This window comes from Rhineura floridana, chromosome 5, assembly GCF_030035675.1.
Source record: "Rhineura floridana isolate rRhiFlo1 chromosome 5, rRhiFlo1.hap2, whole genome shotgun sequence".
Lineage (NCBI taxonomy): Eukaryota > Metazoa > Chordata > Lepidosauria > Squamata > Rhineuridae > Rhineura > Rhineura floridana.
Genome location: NC_084484.1, coordinates 112,290,390 through 112,314,021, shown reverse-complemented (window position 1 = coordinate 112,314,021; position 23,632 = coordinate 112,290,390). Strand labels below are relative to the sequence as shown.

General features: G+C 39.6%; 1 protein-coding gene across 2 annotated transcripts in view; it reads left to right on the top strand.

Annotated features, from left to right (window-relative positions):
- The window catches only part of CXADR (CXADR Ig-like cell adhesion molecule), a 67,507-nt gene that overhangs the window by 28,267 nt on the left and 15,608 nt on the right, over positions 1-23,632 (top strand). The window contains exons 4-7 of one of the 2 annotated variants that reach the window (XM_061627909.1): positions 10,840-10,995; positions 12,330-12,452; positions 12,548-12,686; positions 16,893-17,079. In XM_061627909.1, coding sequence (XP_061483893.1) covers positions 10,840-10,995; positions 12,330-12,452; positions 12,548-12,686; positions 16,893-17,079 — 605 coding nt within the window. Of the gene's footprint in view, positions 1-10,839; positions 10,996-12,329; positions 12,453-12,547; positions 12,687-16,892; positions 20,604-23,632 lie in introns of those variants that run through there. The other variant, XM_061627908.1, reaches the window with a different exon arrangement.

Here is a 23,632-nt window from a genome sequence, read left to right as displayed (position 1 = left end):
CTTCCCTGGCTCTCCCTGTCAGGTTCCTACCTGCGCGTGGCTACTGCCTGTCACTAGGCACCACCAGGGACTCCACCAGTCCGGACTGTCCTTTTTTATTTTTTCTCTCCCCGCTCTAGCACAGATCTCAACAGATCCCCCTGTTAGGCAACCACCAGTCACGTCCTAATACTAGTATTCCCAGAGACTCTGAATACTGGTATTGTTATTCTCTTCACCGCTGCCACCATTTGTTACAGTTTCCCTTCAGCCTTGGTCATTACCTTACCCTCCCTTCTGGTCTGTGAAACCCCAGCCAAGGATCAGGCCTTTGGTAAACCAAATTAAGTATTTATTAAAGATAACAAAGCTAACAAGATTAACAAGATTTCTTCTTAAGGCACATAAGCATATGGTTTTACTCAATACTAATCCGAACTCCACCCCCCTCCTTCTCCACTCTCCTGGCAAACAACTCTCTAAACCCCACCAAGCAACCCACTCAGTTTCACCTCATCCACCACGATTCCACTCTCACTCTTCCTTTTATACGTTCAGCCATTTTAAACACTCAGCCAATCATCTAGCATTCTACTGCCCATTCACTCCCCCTCTTCTTTCACTCCACTTACCATGTATCTTGTAAACAACCAAAACTTACCATATATACATTAATATAGGAACATCACATTTCCCCCCCCTTAAAACAACGGCAGAGTATTATTCCTGTTCCAGGATTTATACGTCGCGTTAACAAATAAAAGTCTCTATGGGGAAAATGTCTTTCTTTGTTCCTCTGTCTGGTCACGTCACTGCAGTCCCAGCCACTTGCCTGGAAAGTCCATCGGCCAGTACATTGTCCTTGCCTTTTATGAACTGGAAGTCCACTTGATAGTCCTGTAGGGCCCAAGACAACCTCTGCAGCATAGTGTTATGGTTTTTCATAGTCTGCAACCATAACAAGGCCCGATGATCTGTAGTCACTGTGAATCTTCGTCCCCACACGTATGGGCGCAACTTGTTCAGTCCCCACACGACCGCTAGGCACTCCTTCTGGACCGACGAATAGTTTTTCTCCCTTGGCGTCAGCTTGCGACTCAGGTACGCCACTGGATGTCCGGTGCCTTCTCTCTCCTGTAGCAAAATGACTCCCAGCGCCAGGTCCGACGCATCTGTAGCCACGATGAATGGTTTCTCATAGTCTGGTGCTATTAATATGGGTCCTTGGCACAAGGCTTGCTTCAGTAGATCAAAAGCCTTCTGACATTCATCCGTCCATACCACACGCTCAGAACACTTCTTCTTTGTTAATTCATGCAAGGGGATAGGCCACGATTGCACTGCCTCTACCTTGCTCCATAAGGGGGTGACTTTCCCACTCCCCACCTTATGTCCTAAATAGATTACTTCCTTTAGTCCAAACTGGCATTTCTTAGCTTTTATTGTGAGGCCTGCTTTTCTTAAGGCCTCCAATACTGTTGTCAGGTGTTGGACATGCTCAGGCACCGACTTGCTAAAAATGGCCACGTCATCGATATAGGCCACTGCAAAATCTGACATGCCTCGCAACACAGTATTGATTACCCTCTGAAACGAACTTGGTGAGTTCCTTAGTCCCATGGGTAAGGTCACAAACTCATATAACCCATCTGGTGTACTGAAGGCAGTTTTGGCTCTGGATTGCTCGTCTAGTTCCATGTGCCAAAATCCTTTACAGAGATCTAGTGTAGAGATAATGGTTGCTGCCCCCAATAACTCTAACATTGTGTCTACCCTAGGCATAGGATACGCATCTGGGACAGTAATTTTATTGATTAGCCGATAATCAATGCAAAACCTTGTCGTTCCATCTTTTTTCGGAACCAGGACAATACTTGAGGCCCAGGGACTGATGGATTCCCTGATCACTCCTAATTCCAGCATATCTTCCACCTCCTTTTTGATCTCATTCAAAACTTTCCCATTCGCACGGTACGGAACAGATCTGATTGGGGCATGATCTCCAGTATCAATGGAATGTATAACTATACTGGTTCGGCCAGGTTTGTTGCTAAAGAGATTCCTATAGGTTTTCAACACTCTCAGAATCTCTTCTTTTACTTCCTCCTTCACCTCCTCTGACCATGCCACTTGATCTACCCCTCCTTTGTCTTTGCTTTCCTGTACCAAATCTGGAAGTTCAGGCCCACTTCCCTCAGGGAATAAGGTAACTTGCAACACCTGTATATCCCTGGTATGGTAAGGCTTCAACATATTTACATGAACCACTTTGTTTTTGTTTAATTGGTCTGTGGTGATTACATACGTCACTGTGTCAAGCCTTTCTCTGATGGTATATGGTCCTTCCCAGTTAGCCTGTAATTTGTCATGTTTCCTGGGTATGAACGCCATAACTATATCTCCCACATCATACACACGTTCCCTGGCTGTTCTGTCATACCAGTAACGTTGCTTCTCCTGTGCTTGACTCAAATTCTTTTCCACCACCTCCATCATTGATGTTAATTTATTGCGGAATTCCAATACAAAATCTACTACAGATGTTTTGTACTCTCCCAGGGTTCCTTCCCATGAATTTTTTAATAGTTCCAAAGGTCCCCTCACTTTTCTAGTGAACATGAGTTCAAAGGGTGAGAAGCCTGTTGACTCCTGAGGGACTTCTCTGTATGCAAATAAGAAGCATCCCAACCGTTCATCCCAGTCTTGTGGGTGATCTTGAACATAGCTTCTGATCATGCCCTTCAAAACGCCATTGAATCTCTCTGTTAACCCATTAGTGGCGGGATGGTAAGTAGTGGTCTTTAGATGTTTTAGACCACAACATTTCCACATACATTGCATCACTTCTCCCATGAATACACTGCCTTGATCCGTCAGCACTTCATGAGGGAAACCCAGCCTCATAAAGATTTTTAATAAAGCCTCTGCCACTACAGGGGCTTCTACAGATCTTAGTGCTTCTGCGTCTGGGTACCTGGTGGCAAAATCCACCACCACCGATAGATATTTCTTGCCGTGCCTTGTGGGTTTGGAAAAAGGGCCCACCAAATCTATTCCCACTCTATAAAAGGGTTGTCCAATTATAGGAAGGGGCTTTAAGGGTGCCTTAGTCTTTACTCCACTTTTCCCCACCTTTTGGCATATTCCACAAGATAGACAATGTTGTTTTACATCTTTGGAGATGTTTGGCCAATAATAGTGTGCCGCCAGTCTCCTCTTGGTCTTTTTTATTCCCAGATGTCCTGCACATGGGACAACGTGGGCTACCTCTAGCAATCTGGTTCTGTATTTGCTAGGTACTATCAATTGCTTCACTGGTTCACATTCATTCTTTCTCTCAGCGGGCATCCACAGTCTATATAAAATCCCATTCTCACACACAACTTGATTCCTCAGTTTGTCAGTGAAAGGAATCTGTTGGGTCAGAGCTTGTTCCTTTATCTGCTTCAAACTGATATCTTTATGCAGCTCTTCCCTGAATTGCTCTGCTTCTTTCTTATCAGAGACCACTTGATACAGTTTGTCTCCTTCAGCAGGCCTGTTAGTGGTTGCTATGGTGACCTGAGGCTGGTTAACAGATTCCACCCTGTTTGTTTCAGCCCCCCTTAATATGGCTTCTTTTTCTCTGCCAATTTGCTGTCTGGTCACTACATACATCTTTCCTTGGGCTCCCATTACATCTCTTCCCAGTATTACTGGTTCTTGTTGCTGGGCATTAATGCCTACTTTATATCGGCCCTCTCGGCCTCTCCAAGTCATTTCCACCAGGGCCACAGGCAAACTTTCTGGTTGACCCCTCACTCCTTGGATAGTCACAGTTTCCTGAGGTAATATTACCTCAGATTTTATTAAATCTGGCCTCAGTAATGTCTGAGCGGCATCAGTATCAAGCAATGCCCAATAATTTGCCCCTTGTACACTCACTTCCTCTCTCAGACTTGAATCAAGGTCTGTTACTTCTGTCCAGTTTATCTGGCAGAACTGAACCTTTTTTGCTGTTTCTAAAGCCTTGGGCTCTGTTTTCACTGCCCTTGTCTGAGCAGGATTACTACTGGGGTTGGCAACCTCACATTGAAAACGTAGGTGCCCCGGTCTACCACATTTGTAGCATAATTTCTCCTCACTTTTAGGGTACACAGATCCACTCTGGGGTGTCCTGTGCCCTTCAGATTTTACTGGAGGACTCACTCGCTGTGGTACCACATCCCTTCTGCCAGCATTATATGGTCTGGGTTTAAAATCTCTTGATATTTTCCCCACCCAGCCAGTTCTGTTGGAGGCGAAGTGATCCGCCATCTCTGCGGCCTCCTGCACCGATGTAGGGGAACAGTCTTTGACCAGGAGCCTTACTTCTGGTGGTAACTGATGGTATAATTGATCCAATATCATGAGGTTTTTCACCTCCTCCACAGACTGAGCTTTTGCACTTGTCAACCATTTCCCAAATATGTCCATCAGTTTTGCCCCAGCTCCACGAAAGACCTCCCTGTCTGTATCTGGCAGTTTCTGAAAAGCTTTCTAAAATAATCAGGCCCCAGTCTGAATCTTTTAAACACTGCTTCTTTGAATTCAGCATAGGTGACGGGCCTGTCTGAGGGGAAATATTGGTATACCTCTGCCAATTCCCCTTTGATCAGGTTTGATAAATACTGCATGTATTTATCTTCAGGTAGCCCCCACAACTGAGCTGCCTTTGCAAAGGTTGTGAGATAAATTTGAGGATCTTGTCCAGGCTCATAGACAGCAAAGTCCTTTGGAGTAATTTTTATTTTTGCTCCATCTCTGTCTTTCCTTGTCTCATCAGAATGAAACTTCTCTTTCAAATTTTAACTTTTCTGCCTGTAATTCTGCATCCACTCTCATTCTCTCAAATTCCAAATCCCTCTGTTTTTCCTTCTCTGCACCTTCCATCCTCAATCTCTCAGCTTCCAACTCCCTCTGCTTGTCTTTCCCATTAGCTTCCATCCTCAATCTCTCAGCTTCCAACTCCCTCTGCTTGTCTTTTTCCTCAGCCTCCCATCTTAACTTCTCTCTTAAGTACTCTATATAAGCGGGATTGCTTAAGTATTTTTCTGGGGTCTCTTCTCTGACAGGTTGTTTTTGCTGGGCAGTAGCGAATCCTATAAGTGCTACCCTCAATTCATCTACCCCTTTACCCTTGTGAGGTAAATTGAATGTTATGCACTTCTCCACCAGCTCCTCTCTTTTCATTTTTATGTATTCAGCCATGGTGTTTGAGTTCACTCACTCTTTGCCACACACTCTTTGCCAGTCACTCTCACAAGTAATCTTGTTTTGTTATTTCTGTTTGCCACACCACTGTTAGGGATTCTCTAGTATTCGTATCTGGATTCTCTGTTGTTCGTATCTGGATTCTCTGTTGTTCGTATCCCACCGCTACTGCCACCACCTGTGATGTAGTCTCCTTTGTTCGTATCCCACCGCTACCACCACCTGTGACGCCCTTCCCTGGCTCTCCCTGTCAGGTTCCTACCTGCGCGTGGCTACTGCCTGTCACTAGGCACCACCAGGGACTCCACCAGTCTGGACTGTCCTTTTTTATTTTTTCTCTCCCCGCTCTAGCACAGATCTCAACAGATCCCCCTGCTAGGCAACCACCAGTCACGTCCTAATACCAGTATTCCCAGAGACTCTGAATACTGGTATTGTTATTCTCTTCACCGCTGCCACCATTTGTTACAGTTTCCCTTCAGCCTTGGTCAACCTTACCCTCCCTTCTGGTCTGTGAAACCCCAGCCAAGGATCAGGCCTTTGGTAAACCAAATTAAGTATTTATTACAGATAACAAAGCTAACAAGATTAACAAGATTTCTTCTTAAGGCACATAAGCATATGGTTTTACTCAATACTAATCCGAACTCCACCTCCCTCCTGGCAAACAACTCTCTAAACCCCACCAAGCAACCCACTCAGTTCTCTTCTCCGCCCCAGATTCCACTCTCACTCTTCCTTTTATACATTCAGCCATTTTAAACACTCAGCCAATCATCTAGCATTCTACTGCCCATTCACTCCCCCTCTTTCACTCCACTTACCATGTATCTTGTAAACAACCAACACTTACCATATATACATTAATATAGGAACATCACACAAGTATACTGTATGCAGCTGAGAGATTTACAGAGAGCTAGCTTGGGGAAACAAAAAGGGATTGAGGAAGGAATGCACACTCTCATGAGGAGTACAGGCAATGACAGCAGGAAAGTAATGTTAAAATGATGTGGCTAGCCCCCATTTAGCCATGTCACCCTGTGGACTGGGGTGTGTGGCAGGATTAACGACTCGGCGGTAGAGGCTTGTCTCGCAACCTAGTTTTGCAGCCTTAGGAAAAATGCTTAAAAAACAAAACACAGTTGCTGCTTGCTAGATGCTGCTTACCAGAATTAAATTTGTGGTGGCAACTGTAATTTTTTAAATTAAATTTATATTTCTTTTTTGGAAAAGAAAAATTCACCAACAACGTATGAAGAGAAAAGGAAGAAAGCATGACATACTGGTTTCTCTTCTGATTACATCAATCTGATAATATTTAATAATCTGCTTACACTTATAATGAAGCAAGATGTTAAATCTGTACATTTCATTTCCCTTTCCTCCTGCGTCTCTCCATAAGAGTCCACGTGTTGACAGTGGTTGACAGTAATGTTCCCTGTTAACTATATATGCAATAAAACATTTCTGAGTTGCATAAAATGTGTTCTTTGTTCTTGGATTTTGTAGTGTCCATATATTTAGTTCGCTTTTCCGCTAAAGCAACATTTACCAATATTGCTGGTACCGATATTCCAGTATATTTATTGTCCAACGTTTTCCAGTATCTTGTGACAGTCAGTCTAGCTGCTGTGAACAAAAACCTCAATTTTTTGTGAGTAACTTCTCCTGGGCCATCAAACACTGGTAGAAGTGCCATCAATAGACGTCAAGGGTTGAGATGTGACTAGACCTATTTCATAAAACACTCTCTTCCAAAAGGTTTGTATGGTAGGGTAGGTCCACCACATATAAAAGTATGTACCTATTTCTAGCACCCCCTCCAACAGTTTGTACTTGTGGATTTAGTAATTTTACTCAGGATGGGGATATGGGTACTATCTGTGTACAATTTTATATGCATTTTATTTTAAAGGAGCTTATACAGAATGAAATTGATTTTTATCCCAAATGGCCTGCCATTTTTCTGAAAGAGTTGTTATTCCAAGATCCTGTACCCACAGTAGTTTCAACTGTTATGTAGAATCCATTGTTTCTCTCAGCAGTATTGTATACACTTTTTACATTAAACCCTTGTCAGATGATGATTTTTGTTGGAGTAAGTTTTCAAAGCTAATTAGATTTCATGAAGCTTGTATTCTACCATGGGATGGAAATAAGATACAAGATTTAGTGAATCTGAAGTATGGGAAAATATAACAGGGACGTTCACACATTATCTTGTATCTGGGTACAAGGCATCTGTACCTATGTTCAGATGCTTGTGAGAAGTAGTCTGCACATGTTGATCTAAAAAATCGCCACGCATAGTGGTTAGCTGAGGCTGTTCTCTGAGGAAAGGGGTATTCTGCTCATGTGTTGATCACATGGCTTTGATTGTGTACGGGTTTCTTCTCAGGGACAGTCTGTGACTGTCCCAGGAGCTGCTGCTAACTGGAAATGAGATTAAGTGGCAGCATCAACTGTGAGGGACATCTGGAATGGGAAAGGGGAACAGAGCAAGAGGGAAAAGGCTAAAAATACTGAAGCATCAGAGCTGAAATGTCAACTTGAGGTGAGGTCCAGAAGTGAGTGAGGTAATGCAGGGAAGTGGACAGAGGGAAAGAGAAAGAAAAGGGGGCAAGACTAAGTCTGAAGTGGAGCTTGTGTGTATGTATGTTGGCTCTTGAGGACTAAGTGTCATCTTCAGGGGAGGCAGAGAACAGAATGCTAGCAAAGGAAGGTGGGGGTGGGGAATTTGGAATCTACTTAGAAGTAAGTCTCGCTCAGTTCAGTCGGACTTAATTCCAGGCAGGTGGGCTTAGGATTGGAGAACCGTATTGGTTTGAGGGAAGACTCAATAAAGGAAGCTAGAGGCATGGAATAGCAGGCATTGATTTGAAGCTGAGATAATTTGTCACCTCAGGGAACTAAGATGATGTCTAGTGCACCTATTTAGGGATATAAACCTCTACTAGACAACTAGACAGATACTTGAAGACTGCATCATATTAATTGAAAGTGCCATACGATACCTACCTACCCAGAGATAAGTCCCACTGAATTTAATGGGATTTACTCTTGAGTAAGTGAGTATAGAACTGCACCCTTAAACATCTAAATACCTTCCTTTAAAGATTACATGATGTATCAGTGAATATTATAGCATCTACAGTATATCTCTTAAATCTTTAATGTGTCATGGATTTTTCTTGTTTTTGCTACAGAGTAGCACATCTACCCTTCAGGGATGTGCCACAAAAAGATTCCCAAAAAGTCTGCTTAAAACATCCTCCAAATCCATGGACGTGTAATGAAGACTAACTGCAGTCACAACCTATATTAATGGCTAGGTAACATAGTGTTCAGAAATGACAGTCATCAATAAATATTAAAAGCTTTGAGTAATAGTTATTCCTTGAAGTTGAAATGCATCTTAACAGCATAATCCCAAGCAGCTTTACTAAAAAGTAACATTTACTTTTCAGTGCAGCTTACCCTCAAGTAAATGTACATAGGATTGTATCCTTGTTTTATTTATTATTTCCTTCATATCCTGCCTTTCATACAAAAGTCCTCCCCATTTTATCATCACAACAACCTTGTGAGGTTGTTTAGGAGAGAAGGTGACTAGCCCAAAGTCATCCAGTGAACTTTATGGTTGAGTGAGAATTTGAGCCCAGGTCTCCCAGGTCCTACCCCAACAGTCTTACCACTGCACCATACCAGCTTTGCTAGAATCTGCATTCTGCAGTACCTCTATAAATTACAATATAATGTACATTGTTATTACTATTATTCTATTCTTCCTCTATATTTTTTATATTTTAAAACCTACTGAAATTAATAGTAATGTAAATACTGTTAGTTGTCTGCTTAACATTTCCTTCTGATGGCTAGGAGAAGGAAATATAGCCAGAACTCTTCCAATAACTGATGGCATAGACCAGTGGAGATACATAAGGAGTACCGAGCAGCAGTGGCAGTGGGGTGAAGTGGCAGCAATATTGGAAGAACTTTGGGGTGGTGCTGGCAGCAGTCTGCATGTGTGTGTCCACTTGTGGGATTGCAATGCCACCAACAGTGAACTCCCCCAAGCTCCCTACCCCATGAGTGCTGGCACTGCCACCACTAGGAGAGCACTGCCGCTGCACTATTCCCATGCACTGCTGTTGACATAGTCTTTGGGTAACTGCAGTAAAGATTTTGCTTCTTTCTGCATATGTTCTCATTTTTTTTACAGTCCAATCTCAAAACATGTTAGTCCCATGGAGGAGAATGAGACATCCTCCCATGGAGTATAATGAGACTTACTTCCAGATGACTGAGTATAGGTTGGCAACTTAGTTATGTATTTATCAGCAGGTTCCAACTGGAAGATCTTAATAGGAACTCCTGATGTCTTTCATGTATATTCTTATATTCTAATGTTTATATCAGGGCTGTGGAGTCGGTATGTCAAACCTTTGACTCCGACTCCTCTATTTTTCTACTGTCCGACTCCAACTCCTTCATAAATGGCAAATGTATATTAATTTTTCTACTGTCTGACTCCAACTCTGACTTCTTCATAAATGGCAAGTATATTAATGTATTAATATTAATTTAAATTAATATTAATATCAAAATATTAATTTTATTTTGAAATCGGAGTCAGTTCATTTCTACTGACTTCGACTCCACCCAAAATTGCTTCCGACTCCGACTCCACAGCCCTGGTTTATATTCTTAAACATTAACTAAACTAGGGGAGGGCAAACTTCAAGCTTGTGAGTTGGGATCTTAGTGTTTTACTAGAACCCCAAAAGCCATCAAGTACAGCCAGTTGTAGAGACATTTAGTGTTAAAGAGCATGTTGTCTCTGAGGAGTTGCTGAGCACAGGGCTTTCTTTTCAGTATCAGAACTGAGATGAGCTCGCGGTCTTTTCACATGTAGTTCTATTCCTAGTTTCCACAAATTCTTTTAATTTCCGCTGTTAAATTTCCAAAGGGATGTGTGTCATTTTGGGGCTATTGTTAAACAGTTGGAAGTCAAAAACTTGCCAATCAACTACAGAACTTTCAGAGATCTGTCAATAGTTTCTAGTCTACTTTCTGCCCACCCCTGCGCAAAACCATTTATAAGGACCTACCTTTACAGAGTTGTTGTAGCATGGCTTGAAGGAGTGCTAGCAAGAATGAAATGTGCAACAATAGAGATAAAACTCTTTAAAACATTACCAAAGAAAGCATTCTCATAGGAGCAATATCATCTTCCTACTGTACATCTGGTATTTCAGTCAGCCCTGTTATTATCTTGGGTTAGTTGGGTCAGGAAGTATAGTCTTTTACGTGCCATATTTCAGATTAAAGCTCACTATGGCCATTATTTTATTATGTCTTTAAGCAAGGCCTGACAGGTGGGTAAGATTGGTAGGTGGACCAAATCAGTGATGTGATATGCTGGGAAATGGCTCTGGAGTTGGTCCCATGCTATTAATGGAAGATGTAGCTTAAACCTTCGAAGTCATATTGACAAACTACTGAAAAACAAGACAATACTTGCATTAAGTCTGATGTGCATTTAATTTCTGATATGGATACAAATGCCACTTAATGAGCCCATACTTCTAGACTTTTCATTCATGATATGTTTTTCCCCCCCAGAAAAGCCCTCAAGGACTCAATGTCATGTCGAAGGATTGCATGAGGTTGGAAATGATCTTACTCTGAAATGTAAATCCCAAGAGGGCGCTGCCCTTATAAATTACCATTGGAAAAAAATTGGTGGTACTGAAGAACTTCCAGCCAGATCATCACTGAGTATGCTTATACTTCATTACTGTCTCTCTTCATGATAAGAGCATGCATGGGTATTCTAACTTCAAATGCTAAACTAATTACTGCTTTGAATTTTTACAAATTTCACAAGACATAATGAAACTACTTTGCTGTATTTCCCATACAGTGTCAAAGAATTTACCAACAATATTTCCTGTGTCTTGCAGGTAGTAAAAAATATCCTATGGTAAGCCCAGGGATTTGAGCTAAAAAAAAATTATATATGGTTATAGTTGCCCCCTTCCTCAATATGCACTATATTCTGTTGAAAGGTTTTCATACAAGAGAGTTCAGTTTTGAATGTTTAGAAGGTGTTTTTGGCACTGGAAGCAGTAAAAAGAATGTCTGTCATATATCCTAGTGCATTCAGTTATTTCATTAGTTTATTTTCCTTATTTATAAAAGTATAAAAGCAAAGCTATATTTTAGTCAGGGAATTCAGTTTTTTGAAGAACTTTTCATTGACCCATAAAAAAATCTGATCCTTAAAAAGCATAGAACAAAATTGTATTCTCTTGTGATGCTATCAGTTTGTCTAGAAAAGTTAGAGAATCCCAAATCTCTTGATCAACCCAGATTTAGTGGATGAATAAGTGTGTGGAGGTAGGAGTTCTTCAGGCACCTTAATAAAAATCTGATCAAGTTCTGTCTAGGAAACATCTATTAAACAGCAGTAGCAGATTTGGTACCTCTTACCCCTTTTGGTTAGATTTAGAGGATCATTATAGCAGCAGCCCCTGGTGTGGGATGAGTGAGATGGCAGAGTATGTATCTGACTTTCCATTTACTACTCTCTTTTAGTTTGCAAACCTAAGTACTTCTCAATTTTTCTCTTCCTCTGCATCTTAACTCTGTGAAGCTTACTTTGTGTAAATAATATGTACAGCCAGAAGTTAAACCATGTTGTTGTTATGTGCCTTCAAGTCGATTATGACTTGTGGCGCCCTATGAATGAGTGACCTCAAATAGCATCTGTCATGAACCACCCTGTTCAGATCTTGTAAGTTCAGGTCTGTGGCTTCCTTGATGGAATCAATCCATCTCTTCTTTGGCCTTCCTCTTTTTCTACTCCCTTCTGTTTTTCCCAGCGTGATTGTCGTAACTAGTGAATCATGTCTTCTCATGATGTGTCCAAAGTAGAATAACCTCAGTTTCACCATTTTAACTTCTAGTGACAGTTCTGGTTTAATTTGTTCTAACACCCAATTATTTGTCTTTTTCGCAGTCCATGGTTAAAACATGTAACATTAAATCCATGATTATTGATTCTTCACACCAATTTTATTTTCCCAGTGTTCTTTTCTTGATATTTACAGATGAAGTCACAGGTGAACTTTTGGTGAAAAATGCTTCCCAGGTTTTCTCTGGAGTATACAAATGTGTAGCTTCAAACAGAGTTGGCACAGATGAATGTTCTGTTGTGCTGAATATCACCCCTTGTAAGTATTAACCAGTTGTCACCCGTTATGTATAGTTTTACCATTAAACTGCAAACATTCTGCCACTTCATATAATGTTATTCTGTTTGTTTTAGCTACGAATAGAGCTGGTACCGTTGCTGGAGCTGTAATAGGGACTCTTTTGGGTCTCTTGTTGCTAGCATTTTTCATCTTCTGTTGCTGCAAGAAACAAAGAGAGAAGAAATATGAAAAAGAAGTACATCATGATATAAGGTTTGTCATTCTGAGAAATTGGGTATGGGCTCAGAATTTCAAATGTTAGTCGTTAAAAATGTTTTGACAAAGAACTTGGATGTGAAATGCCAGAAGCATTGAGATGTACACACATGTATTATCTCCACTCTTCTTCCCTATGCCCCTCCTTTGAAAGCACAGAGTTACTTACAGTTTACAAACATTTAATTTACAAATTTACAAAAACTATTTCACTAAAAAAACCCACCCTACTTGACCCATAAAAGCATCCTTTTTTAAAAAAAGAAGCTATATAATATATGTGCCAAAGTTGGCCAGTTGGTTGAAAGACCATTTCATAAATGTGCAATCATTCCCTGGTTCAAGCAACTGGTATTTTATTTCATACGGGCAGAGCAATTCAAATGATGGGAAGCCAGTGGAGGGGAGGGAAGCAGCAAAGGAGGAGGAGCTGGTGGAAAGCTCTGCAGCATCCACTTGTTGCATCCATCAGGAGCTGTGTACCAGAGCTGGACAGGAAGAGCTGGCGACCACAAACAGGCATACCAAAGAGTAAGTGGTCCTCATAGGTCACCATTGTAATTTTTTTTTACTGCACTGGCCTATTAGGCAGCAGAATTCTCATGGGGATCGGGACCTGGGGGAACGCTCTGAGGAGGAATTGGAAGGCATGTAAGGGCCCCTCCAGCAGCTCCTCCCCCACCACACCCCTGGAACATCTCATTTTCAGGACTTCCGCCAGCTCTCTGTCTGCTGGGCTCGCTGTCCTGGCGTACTCCCAACAGTGCTAGCAGGGTCCTGGCTGTGCTACAGCTCAGCCACAGTAGGGGGGCTTCTGGTGGTGGAGCCTTGAGGAGCTGGAGGTCTGCTGCATCCAACTCTCCCCAGCCCGGCAGAAATATGAGTTGGATTGTGCCCTTAAACTAGTTTGTAGATTAATCTTCGGTCAATAGAAAAATTGGCTGTATCAATCTGGTTTGGGGGTCTGATGTACCCCATGATATATCTTCCTCTTTCAACAAGCCTTTTAAGTAGAGAGCTTATCCCAGTTTGTGTCTCTGTTGGAATTGCTTTTTATGATATTTTTAAAGCTTTTTTAAAAAAGATGTTTTTAAATATGTTTTATTTTGATATGTTTCTAAAGATGTTTTGTTTTAATATATTTTAAAGTCTGTTTTTATGATGTTTTAAAGAGTTATTCGTGTTTTTGTTTGTCACCCTGGACTCCTACTTAGACGAAGGGTGGGATATATATTTAATAAATAATAATACTAAGAAAGCCATAAAAATAAAATAGCTGTGGGGTGGTATTAAGCATGACACCATTTGCCTTTTATAAAAAAAGTAGTCTTTATCAAGCTCTTCCCCTTTTTCTTTTCAAAGCAAAGAAGTAGGAGAGTCAGTAATGTTCCACAATGAAAAATACATAAACCTACATCATCACTCCATGGGGTCTAATTTACCCCACAGGGTTTTTTAAACATAAAATAACAGATTGTGTTAGTAACATACAGGCAACATAATTATTACAGTTGTGTAAGTATAACAATATAATACTCGTGAGTTATGACCTCTCCTAACAGCAAATTTCACAGAATTTGCAGCCATATTTCCCACAGTTAAAAACTTGTTAGTTGGACAGACTAAACAGTGACATGAAGCACATTGTTGCTGTGATTTTTTTGTAATTGCATTAACCATAGAGATGTCACCTCTAGTGGTGTCAGTAGTGGCAAGTTCTACCAGTTCCAAGACAAACCCCTTTTAATGTCCCTAGACTCAGCCCAGGGTTTGATCAACTCTAGACCCAGTTCTGCTAGTTGTTTGGAAGCTGAACAATGTAGGAAACTAAACCGATGTATGTTACATCTTTAAAAAACTCACAATTTGCCACTGTTTTTATATTTACTGTAAGCTGCTCAGATATATTTTTGTACGTGCGGGGTACAGACGTCATTAAATAAAGAGGATGGAAGTGTGTGTGGACAGAGACCACTTGATAACTGGTATCTACATAATCTATGGTCTTATAATGAACAATCTCAGGCTTAGATTTGTTGTCTGAGATTGTTACATCTATGCATTTTAAGATGCTATCCTTTCTTTGGTATATAAATAATAAGTCATATTTTTGCAGAACAAAAACGCTGCTGTTCATACATCTATTTATGAGCAAAGAATGCTGGTAGAATTTCTGATTTGTTTGTTTGTCTTTTCAACCAGAATCAGGATTTTCTTAGCCAAGTCCCTGGTTAGTGGCACACTGCTGAAAGGTTACTAGTTATAATTCATCCAGAACCCTATAATGGGAGTGTGTATGTGTGTACATTAATCACACTCTGAGCTAGACTTTTATATATTGGGGCATCCTTATCTACAGTATATCAGCAAATGGTGTTTTGAAACTGCAACATAGCCACCATTCTCTACCATATTTTATAGGTTTGAATGGCATATACTGCCTTAATTGGCACCTTTCACTGAACGATTGTAATAAGTTGTAACATTCTTATATAATGCAAAGCACAAATACAAAGTAACTGGGGTCAAGATGATCCCAAAGCCAAACAAGTAAGTTTCCCCAACATCTGTGATGGGAAAATCCAATTTTGCTGGATCACAAGAAGAGCCCTGAGGAAAAATTGTTTGAAACATTCAGGTTTGTAAAGAGATTTTGTAAATACTATTTGTAGCAATATTAAGAAAACGTAAACAATAAGGAGTCCTGTGGCATCTTAAAGGCTACAACATTTATTATTGAATAAACTTTTGTGGACTAAAGCAAAATATTGCTTTACTTTCTCTGCACTTTCCTCAAAAGAAACAGAAAGAACACCTTCTGGTCTAAGCATCAGCACATGTAATGAGACTCTAGTAACTTCTAACAGCATTTTGTGGGAACCCTTATATCCTGTCGCTTTTATATGCCTGATTGTTGTGTTTCCTCAGTCTTTCTGATAGGGATAGAATTTACTCCAAAAGCTATGGGTGTATCCAACAAAGTCATCTTGTTAGCTCAAGGACTTCTACAGCAGAACTTCCTCTCCTTGTCTCACCCTGTGCACCTCCTAAATCTGCTCTGAAGGGTTGGGGGAACCTCAGAACAGATTTGAGGGGCACACGGAAAGAGGAGAGGGATAGGAAGTCCCCCTGCGAAGGCAGAAGTCCATGCACGAACAGGATTACTTTGTTAGCTGCAACTGTATAACAATGTTGTTGTTTTTGCTAGATTTAGGAGTAGAGCCCTTGAAATATCACATAGCAATTCACAGTTCTTCATGATTGAGGTACACTTAGAACATGGAGTTGTGGAAGACTTGCACAAAAATTATTATGAATATATTTTCAGTGTTGTTCAGTGTATGTTTGACTCCATCTACCAACAGTCCCACTTTTCAACCAATACAGAGATTTCACTAAAAGGGGGGATTTGGTTAGTAAAATAAATAGCACAGTGAGTATCATGGTTACCATGTGCCACCCACCCTATATCTCAGTATCCCTTCCTGTGGAGTTTCTCTGTTGTGGGGGTATTTCCCATTCTACATTTTAAATTTTACAAGCATTATGAAAACAAAGGGGAGAGGGTTCATTCACTGGTCAGAGTTGTTTGTTTTTGGTAATAAGCACCAATAATAATGCATTTGAGAATATAGACTTGGTTCTTCTATTGATAAGATTATCTATAGGCATTGGATGTGGATTTGGCTCATGTAAAAATAAAATGTATTTCTTTGATTAAATGTGTCTTGATAAAGAACAACCTAGGAAAGAAAAAGTGCTAGCTTGCCTTCTCTCCAAAACAATTCTTTAATATATTTCAGCCTTATTTTTTCTTTCTCCTTTTAAAAAATATTTTCAAGAATGTACATTTCCTCTCATTTGCTCCTCCCCCTCGGAAATACAGAGCTGCAATGCAAATGTTCCTTTTTAGAAAGGGACAAGGAGAAGGCAAGCTGTTTCAGTCTCTTCAGCAAGTTCCCGTTATATTACGTGAGAACAAAATAGAATTTAACTGGTTGTTGATTGCGGCTAGAATGAGCGTGACATTAATGAATGAAATCTAGAGTTTTTGATACATGGAAGAATTCAAACCTCTGTACTTGTGGGGACATTCCATTGAAATAAATGGTACCATCACATGGATAGGAATGCTTCTAGGTGATTTTTTCTTAATATACAGCTCTTAAATAAATGTTTAAATATGCTTTCTTGATTTTTCAGAGAGGATGTTCCTCCTCCAAAGAGCCGTGCTTCAACAGCCCACAGCTACATAGGGAGTAATCGTTCTTCTTTGGGTTCAATGTCTCCTTCCAATATGGATGGATATACCAAGACTCAATACAACAAAGTACCAAGTGAAGACTTTGAGCGTACTTCTCCTCAAAACCCAAACTTTCAACCACCAAAGGTAGCTGCACCTAATCTAAGTAGAATGGGAGCTATTCCTGTGATGATTCCAGCACAAAGCAAAGATGGTTCCATAGTATAGTATGGTGTTAATTTATACTTTCTACAGTTCAGTGCATTGATTAACTTGTTCCAGTTCTACATTTTTAAACATGCACAGAATTCATCTTGAGCGTTGACAAATGTGCTTGGTTCACCACCTTTGAATCAATTTTGACCATGTACGCTAAAAACTGAACCTTTTGAAGAAGTGTTGTCATCCGTGACTAAATATGAACCACTGGCAAGATTTAAGTTCAGTGTGGGTTACTAAATGAACATTAGTTCTGAATTTTTGACATATTAGAAGACACTGAACTATATGACATGAATTGTTTGTCCTTACATTTTTAGAGTGAATGAAATATATTTGATGTCTGTTACAGGGATAGAAATGTTTTGTTTAAACAGTGAAAAGATGGACTTAAATTCTTGTAATATAGATTCTGGAGCATTTTTCTCAACAGTGCTTAACTTCTTTAATGAGTTGTCGGTTGCAGTTAGACACAGCCAGCTTGATTGATTTTTGAATTTAATTGTTCAACATGTCCTATCACTGGTCTCCCTCTTGTAGGATGACAGTCATTTACTATGGACATGCAGATACTATTGTGCTGCTTGCCCTGTGAGCATAAACGTCTTTCTTCTTAGATACATAATGCTGTGAGTATTTGCACAATAAAGAACATAGGCATGTTTAATTGCCCATCTGATTTTAAAAAAGAAAATTTAAGAAAACCTAAAGTCTTATTCCTAAATTAACACTTGCTGCATGTCAGATGCCCCAATTATGCTACAAATGTGTATGTACAGGAAGACTGAACATGGATTTTGACTTAAGAAGATACTAGCACTAGTGTGTGCTTGGGATATTTAATAATTGCTCTTTTGCTGTGTAACCATAAAATGAGGGGGATTAAGGGTTTTGTCCCCAAGCTTTCTTACAGTATTGTTATGTTCAGTGGCTCCTTCCAATACTTTCTGATGATACTTTTTAAATTATTCCTCCCATTTGGATCAAATTATACTATATTAATTGCAAAATAGGGAAGAAAAACCTGGAAGGCAAAAAAACTGAAATCTAAGTGAGTAGGCTTAGGATTTATCTGCATTTAAATATATATATAACCAGATAAATTACTAGGAAGTGTTTATAATGAATATATATGAAAGTATCCCCTCATCATTTCACAAATTTAAAAATATCAACCACAATAATTTAAATGGTCATTGCAACAAACTTTATTTGTGTATATCACTTGCTCTGATCTTTGTAAAATACATCTGTACTGCCTGCTCTTTTAGCTTGAAGAAATTTGGGTTTTCTGTGTGTGTAGCAATGAAAACATCAGATAAAAACCTATCCTGTAAATATCTGTGACTTTCTTTAGTTGGTTAGATCAAATATTTTCATGTATTATAATAGTTATTGCGTAACTTCACATCAGGTCTATTATGCAGAGTACATATGCCCTTATTGCTAAATTTAGATAATGAACTGGATCTTAAGTGTGTAAATAGCCTTCATATATTGAGATGTTTTAGGTTCTCTGTTGTCATTGGATCTAAGATCCATTTTTAAAATATGGCCTTTTCAATAAACTTTATACATGATTGTAAGTTAAGTTTCAACTATGGAATATTCTGGTGCCTGACTGCTTTTTTAAAGGGTGCTACAAGATGAAGGTGTGGTTTTCCAGACAACACTGTGACTTAATTCCTTCTTACTTGATGTTTAATGTTTCCTGCAAATGTTTTGGACAGTCTTAAGTGACTACATAATGTCCTGTATTTCAAAATGGCTCCTTTTTTTGCTTGTTCCTGCTTCTACAATACCTTCACTTACCTTGCCTACTCCCCCACCCCCCAAAAAACAAGGAACCTTGGGTGTGATACACTGGCATATTGAGGAAGGACTACTAAATCTCCATTCAAAAACTGTACCCCTTTACCAGCACTCTGAGGTAGTACAATCTAGAATTGTGCTACATTGCTCAAAGAGTAGATTGGATCTCACTGAACAATTTTTAAGCACCCTGTTGCACAATTGATGAAATATATCCATGTAGCATTGACCCAGAACCCTTTATTTGTAGTGTAAATGGATAATTGCAGAGTAACACACCAGTCAGAAGAATTTCTGCATATTTATTAACTTGTCACATCCCATGAAAGAAAGAAATGGGGAGAATGAGGGATAGCATGATGTGCCTTTAAAACATAGTTCTTAGGCTTCGGAACTTTGACAATGTCTGCTTGTTTATAAAACTGCATGGAGATTGTAGTAATAGAAACTGACATAGCAGGTCTTTTAGGTGAGAAGTGACTTGAGACAAACTTTGCACCAACCACTTAACTTTGAGACCTTACTGAATAACTAAAACATTAATCTGAAGGACATTGCTATTATAAACTTATTAAGATCCCAAAATGTCTCCCTTGGTAAACTCTCAGATTTTCTTAGGCGGTGTGTGCCCTACCTCCTGCAGCTATTGGTTTGACACATCAGGAAGCAGGAGAAGGGAGAGAGGTTGTGGCCTGGGATGTCACTGTGCTGACAGTGCACAACCATTTGTTGAGAGTGGCGAATGTTAAGGCTTTCTGCATTGGTCAGAACTGACAAACTTTTTAATAAAGTCTTTAGATATTGGTTTTTTCAGAAGAAAAATTAATGGCATCCAGTTGCTGGATGGGAGTAGGTAGCAAAATAACTTAAGCGTCCCTTACTGGAAATAAAAGTCCTCATACGCTGATAATACTGCTGCCAAACCTCTTCTTAATGCTGCAAACAGTTAAATAAATAAACTGGCTCCATCTGTAAGGTATTGCGTGCATGTCAGTTTCATATATTGATGATTTAATATGGCAAGCCTTTTGGCTTAAATATAAAATTACAGTCTTTATTAAATTATTTGTTTTCAAACAAAAGACTGTATCAAGAGTGATCAGAATTTAAATGTATAGATATTTGACAGTATCTCTAGATTGACATGCCCTCATAACATTTTATTGATGTTTCTAGTTTTTAAAAAGGAATTAATTTTCCAAAGCCTCAGTAACAAGAAATTTTGAAAATCATTCCCTTGGGTTGAGTCTCCTCACTGTTGGTGGAGGTCATTTTGATATTGTTCCTCTTATGAAAGAATTTATTTTTCTTGACATGTAGAACTCTCTTCTCACAAAGGGTAATTCATTTGTTTAAAGGCAAGGAAATAAAAGTACTCATGGATCACTTGGACGTTTCCTAGTTTGTGCTCATTATTAGGGATTCTTAGGCCCACTCCATGTATAACTCAGCAACTGGAGCAATAATACAGGTTATTGATGAGGCACCATCATAGTTTTTGGATTTGGCAATGAATGCAGTTTGTATGTAGTTTGCTTTTTCATACTTTTGAAGTTCAAGCACTGAAATTTGTAGGAAAAATCCAAATTGTTTTAGTTTTAATACTTCTGTATTACTTGAAATAAAGTTGTTAGTGAAAACTATTGGATGTTTTTTCTGCTGCAGTGTCTGAGTGTGTATTTCCCCCCTTCTTTTCCCATAAGTAATTTTGAAAGGATAGTTTGTTGCGGTGAATGTTAATCATGGTCATTCTTCATATTCTACTTCTCCCTTAATAAATATAAATAAAAAAATTAAAAATGCAGAAACCTGGGACAGTTGTCAGCATTGTGGGGCGGGGGAAGCACGCTAGCCACATGCAATAAATTGGAGGCACGAAGTTGTCATGTATTAGTTAAACAGATTGGGTGGGTATTAGCTATATTGATGCAACTGCTCCTCCAATTCCCTCGATGTCTTATGGCATTGAAGAAGGCTACAGTATTCAAGGGAAATGGAAACACAGAATCAAATCTTAATGCTTCCTTTATCAAGTGGGAGGCTCAACATAATTTGTGCTTGACTTGGGCTCAGCAGCACAATGAAAACAGAGGTTATGCTGCAGTCATATCTGGCTGTGTGAGGAATGTTTTGTCTTCATTCTACATGTTGTCCAAAAGGGAAAATGGAAACACTGCACATGCCTTACCAGGAATTTGGGGTTTTCAGTATGAGTATTCATACCCCTGAATATTTGTATTCTTGAATATATTCAAGTCTTAGATGATACGTTTACTGTGTACTTAGCAAGTTTTTTCTTCTGTTCATTCAGAAAACTTCACAAAAATACCTTTAATGCCGTGTGATTTCGACTTAAATCAATCACATTATCTCGGAATCTCTTTATGATGTTGATGTGTTACGTAAACATTTATAAAAATGGATTGTAAAATCATTTAACACATAGCTGTGTTCACCTTTGTGATTGTTATAGGACTTCGGGTATTTTAACTATTTTCCCATATGTTGTCAAACATGATCTGAATGAGGAGGAGAGTGAATATTAAAAGCTATTGATTTCTTTAGAAATCTTCATTGAATACGGAAACTGGTCCATCAAGATTGGAGTCTAAAGAAAGAATCTTAAGATTGTTATGTATATATATTTAATGTATTCAAGGTAGGTTACATTTCTGTTTTATGCTGCTTCAGAAACACTTATTGAGAAGCAGTTTATAAATGCTTAAGTCTTTTGAGATTTTCAAAAATTGGTAGCAGGCATGATAGTTCATTTATATACCATATTTCCCATAAAGAAAATTAATTTTAAATATTTCAAAATGCTTAAGTGACCGTTAAACTTACCAGTAGGTTAGTTTACAGCATCCAAGACCTTAAAATCCCAAAGTAGCCCTAGATCTTAAGGTATTAGTGTCTGGCAGACCCACCCCAACTTCTATACCTAGATACGAAAGGCCAGAAAACCACTGCTCCTTTATGAAGGCTCCTCAGACTGGACAGTGCAATGTAGGGTGAGGCAGAGCAGGCAGAAGTAGCCTTCTTCTTGTAGTAAACAGAGTCTTGAGCTTTAGAAAGTGAGGCTTGGTCACAGTTCTTACACTAGTTCTCTGAATAGCTAACCCTTTTCATCTTCATAAGAGGAAGAGAACTTGGTATGCTATTTTATTTCAAGATTTATAAACTGTTTTTAGCAAGTGTTTCCAAAGCAGCGTACAACAGGAATGTCAGCTATGTTCATGCCAGTGCCACTCTCAGCATCTTCCCCACCATGTTTAACCCCGAAGAGTGAGCATGCACCCTGGAGGGGACTGGAACCCCGGTTGCTTGGTGAGTGATATTGCAAGGAAGCCATATGGGAACATACAGCTTTGCAATGTACTGTCATGTTTTTTTCCTACGCTTTCCTGGCAACTGTAGCTTTGTTGGCCTTTTCCAAGCTATGTTCCATGGGGTAAGCTATGGAGGGTACACCCATAGTTCTGTGGCAGAGCACATGCTCTGTACGCAAAAGGTCCCAGGTTCAGTGCCTGGTATCTTCAAGTAGGGCTGGAAAATAGCCCCCTTTAAAACTCTGGAAGGCCACTATCCGTCAGTATAGACAATACCTAGCTGGATGGACCAGCTCTGCCGTTCAAGGCACCTTCCTGTGTTCCTGAGACAGTTAAACCTATTTTCAAAGCAGCTTTCTACACTGAGTAAAGGAGTATTGTGAGGACAAGTTACCCACCTTCCACCCAGATACTTCCTGGGGTTTCCCCAATGTGAGTGCGAGAATACTCTGTGTGGACAAGCCCTCAGAGAGTTGTGACTGTTAGGCCCATATGAGACCAGTACTGGGGCTTACCTCTCAATATAGGTTTTAACCTATAAAGCCTTACACGGCCTGGGACCACAATACCTGATGGAATGTCTCTCCCGATACGAAGCTACCCGTACACTTCGTTCAACATTGAAGGCCCTCCTCCGGGTGCCTACTGAGAGGGAAGCCCAGAGGATGGTAACCAGAAAAAGGGCTTTCTCAGTGGTGGCCCCCGAATTATGGAATGATCTCCCTGTGGAGGTACGCCTGGCGCCAACATCATTATCTTTTCGACGCCAGGTTAAAACATTCCTTTTCTCCCAGGCATTTTAATAAATTTAATAATTTTAATTTTAACATTTTAACATCTCAACTTATTTTTAGCATCTTAGTATGCTAGTATATCTGTATTTTAGTATGTTTAAATTGTTCTATAAATGGTTTTAATTGTATTTTGCTGTCTTGCTTGTTGTGAACCGCCCAGAGAGCTTCGGCTATGGGGCGGTATAGAAATTTAATAAATAAATAATAAATAAATAAAATTACAGGTTCCTTATAATATAATATGAAATGACTGAGTTGCCCTTCAACTCAAAGCAAGTACATTTCAATAGCTGTCTAAAACTAAAAATGCTATATTAACAGTTGTGTCTATACTGTTTAGAATTGGGGTAAAACTACTGATTGAAAGTTTCCTATCTGTATTCCAGTCATTTGGAAAAGTAGAGAACACGAGAAACATAAGTGTCCTGCATATTATACAGCCAGCGTGGATTTTTCACATTCCGCAATGTTAAATTGAAAATACCCCCATGCCATTCTGATGCTTCCCCTAAGCTCATTTCAAAACAAAACCTTATAAAGCCTATA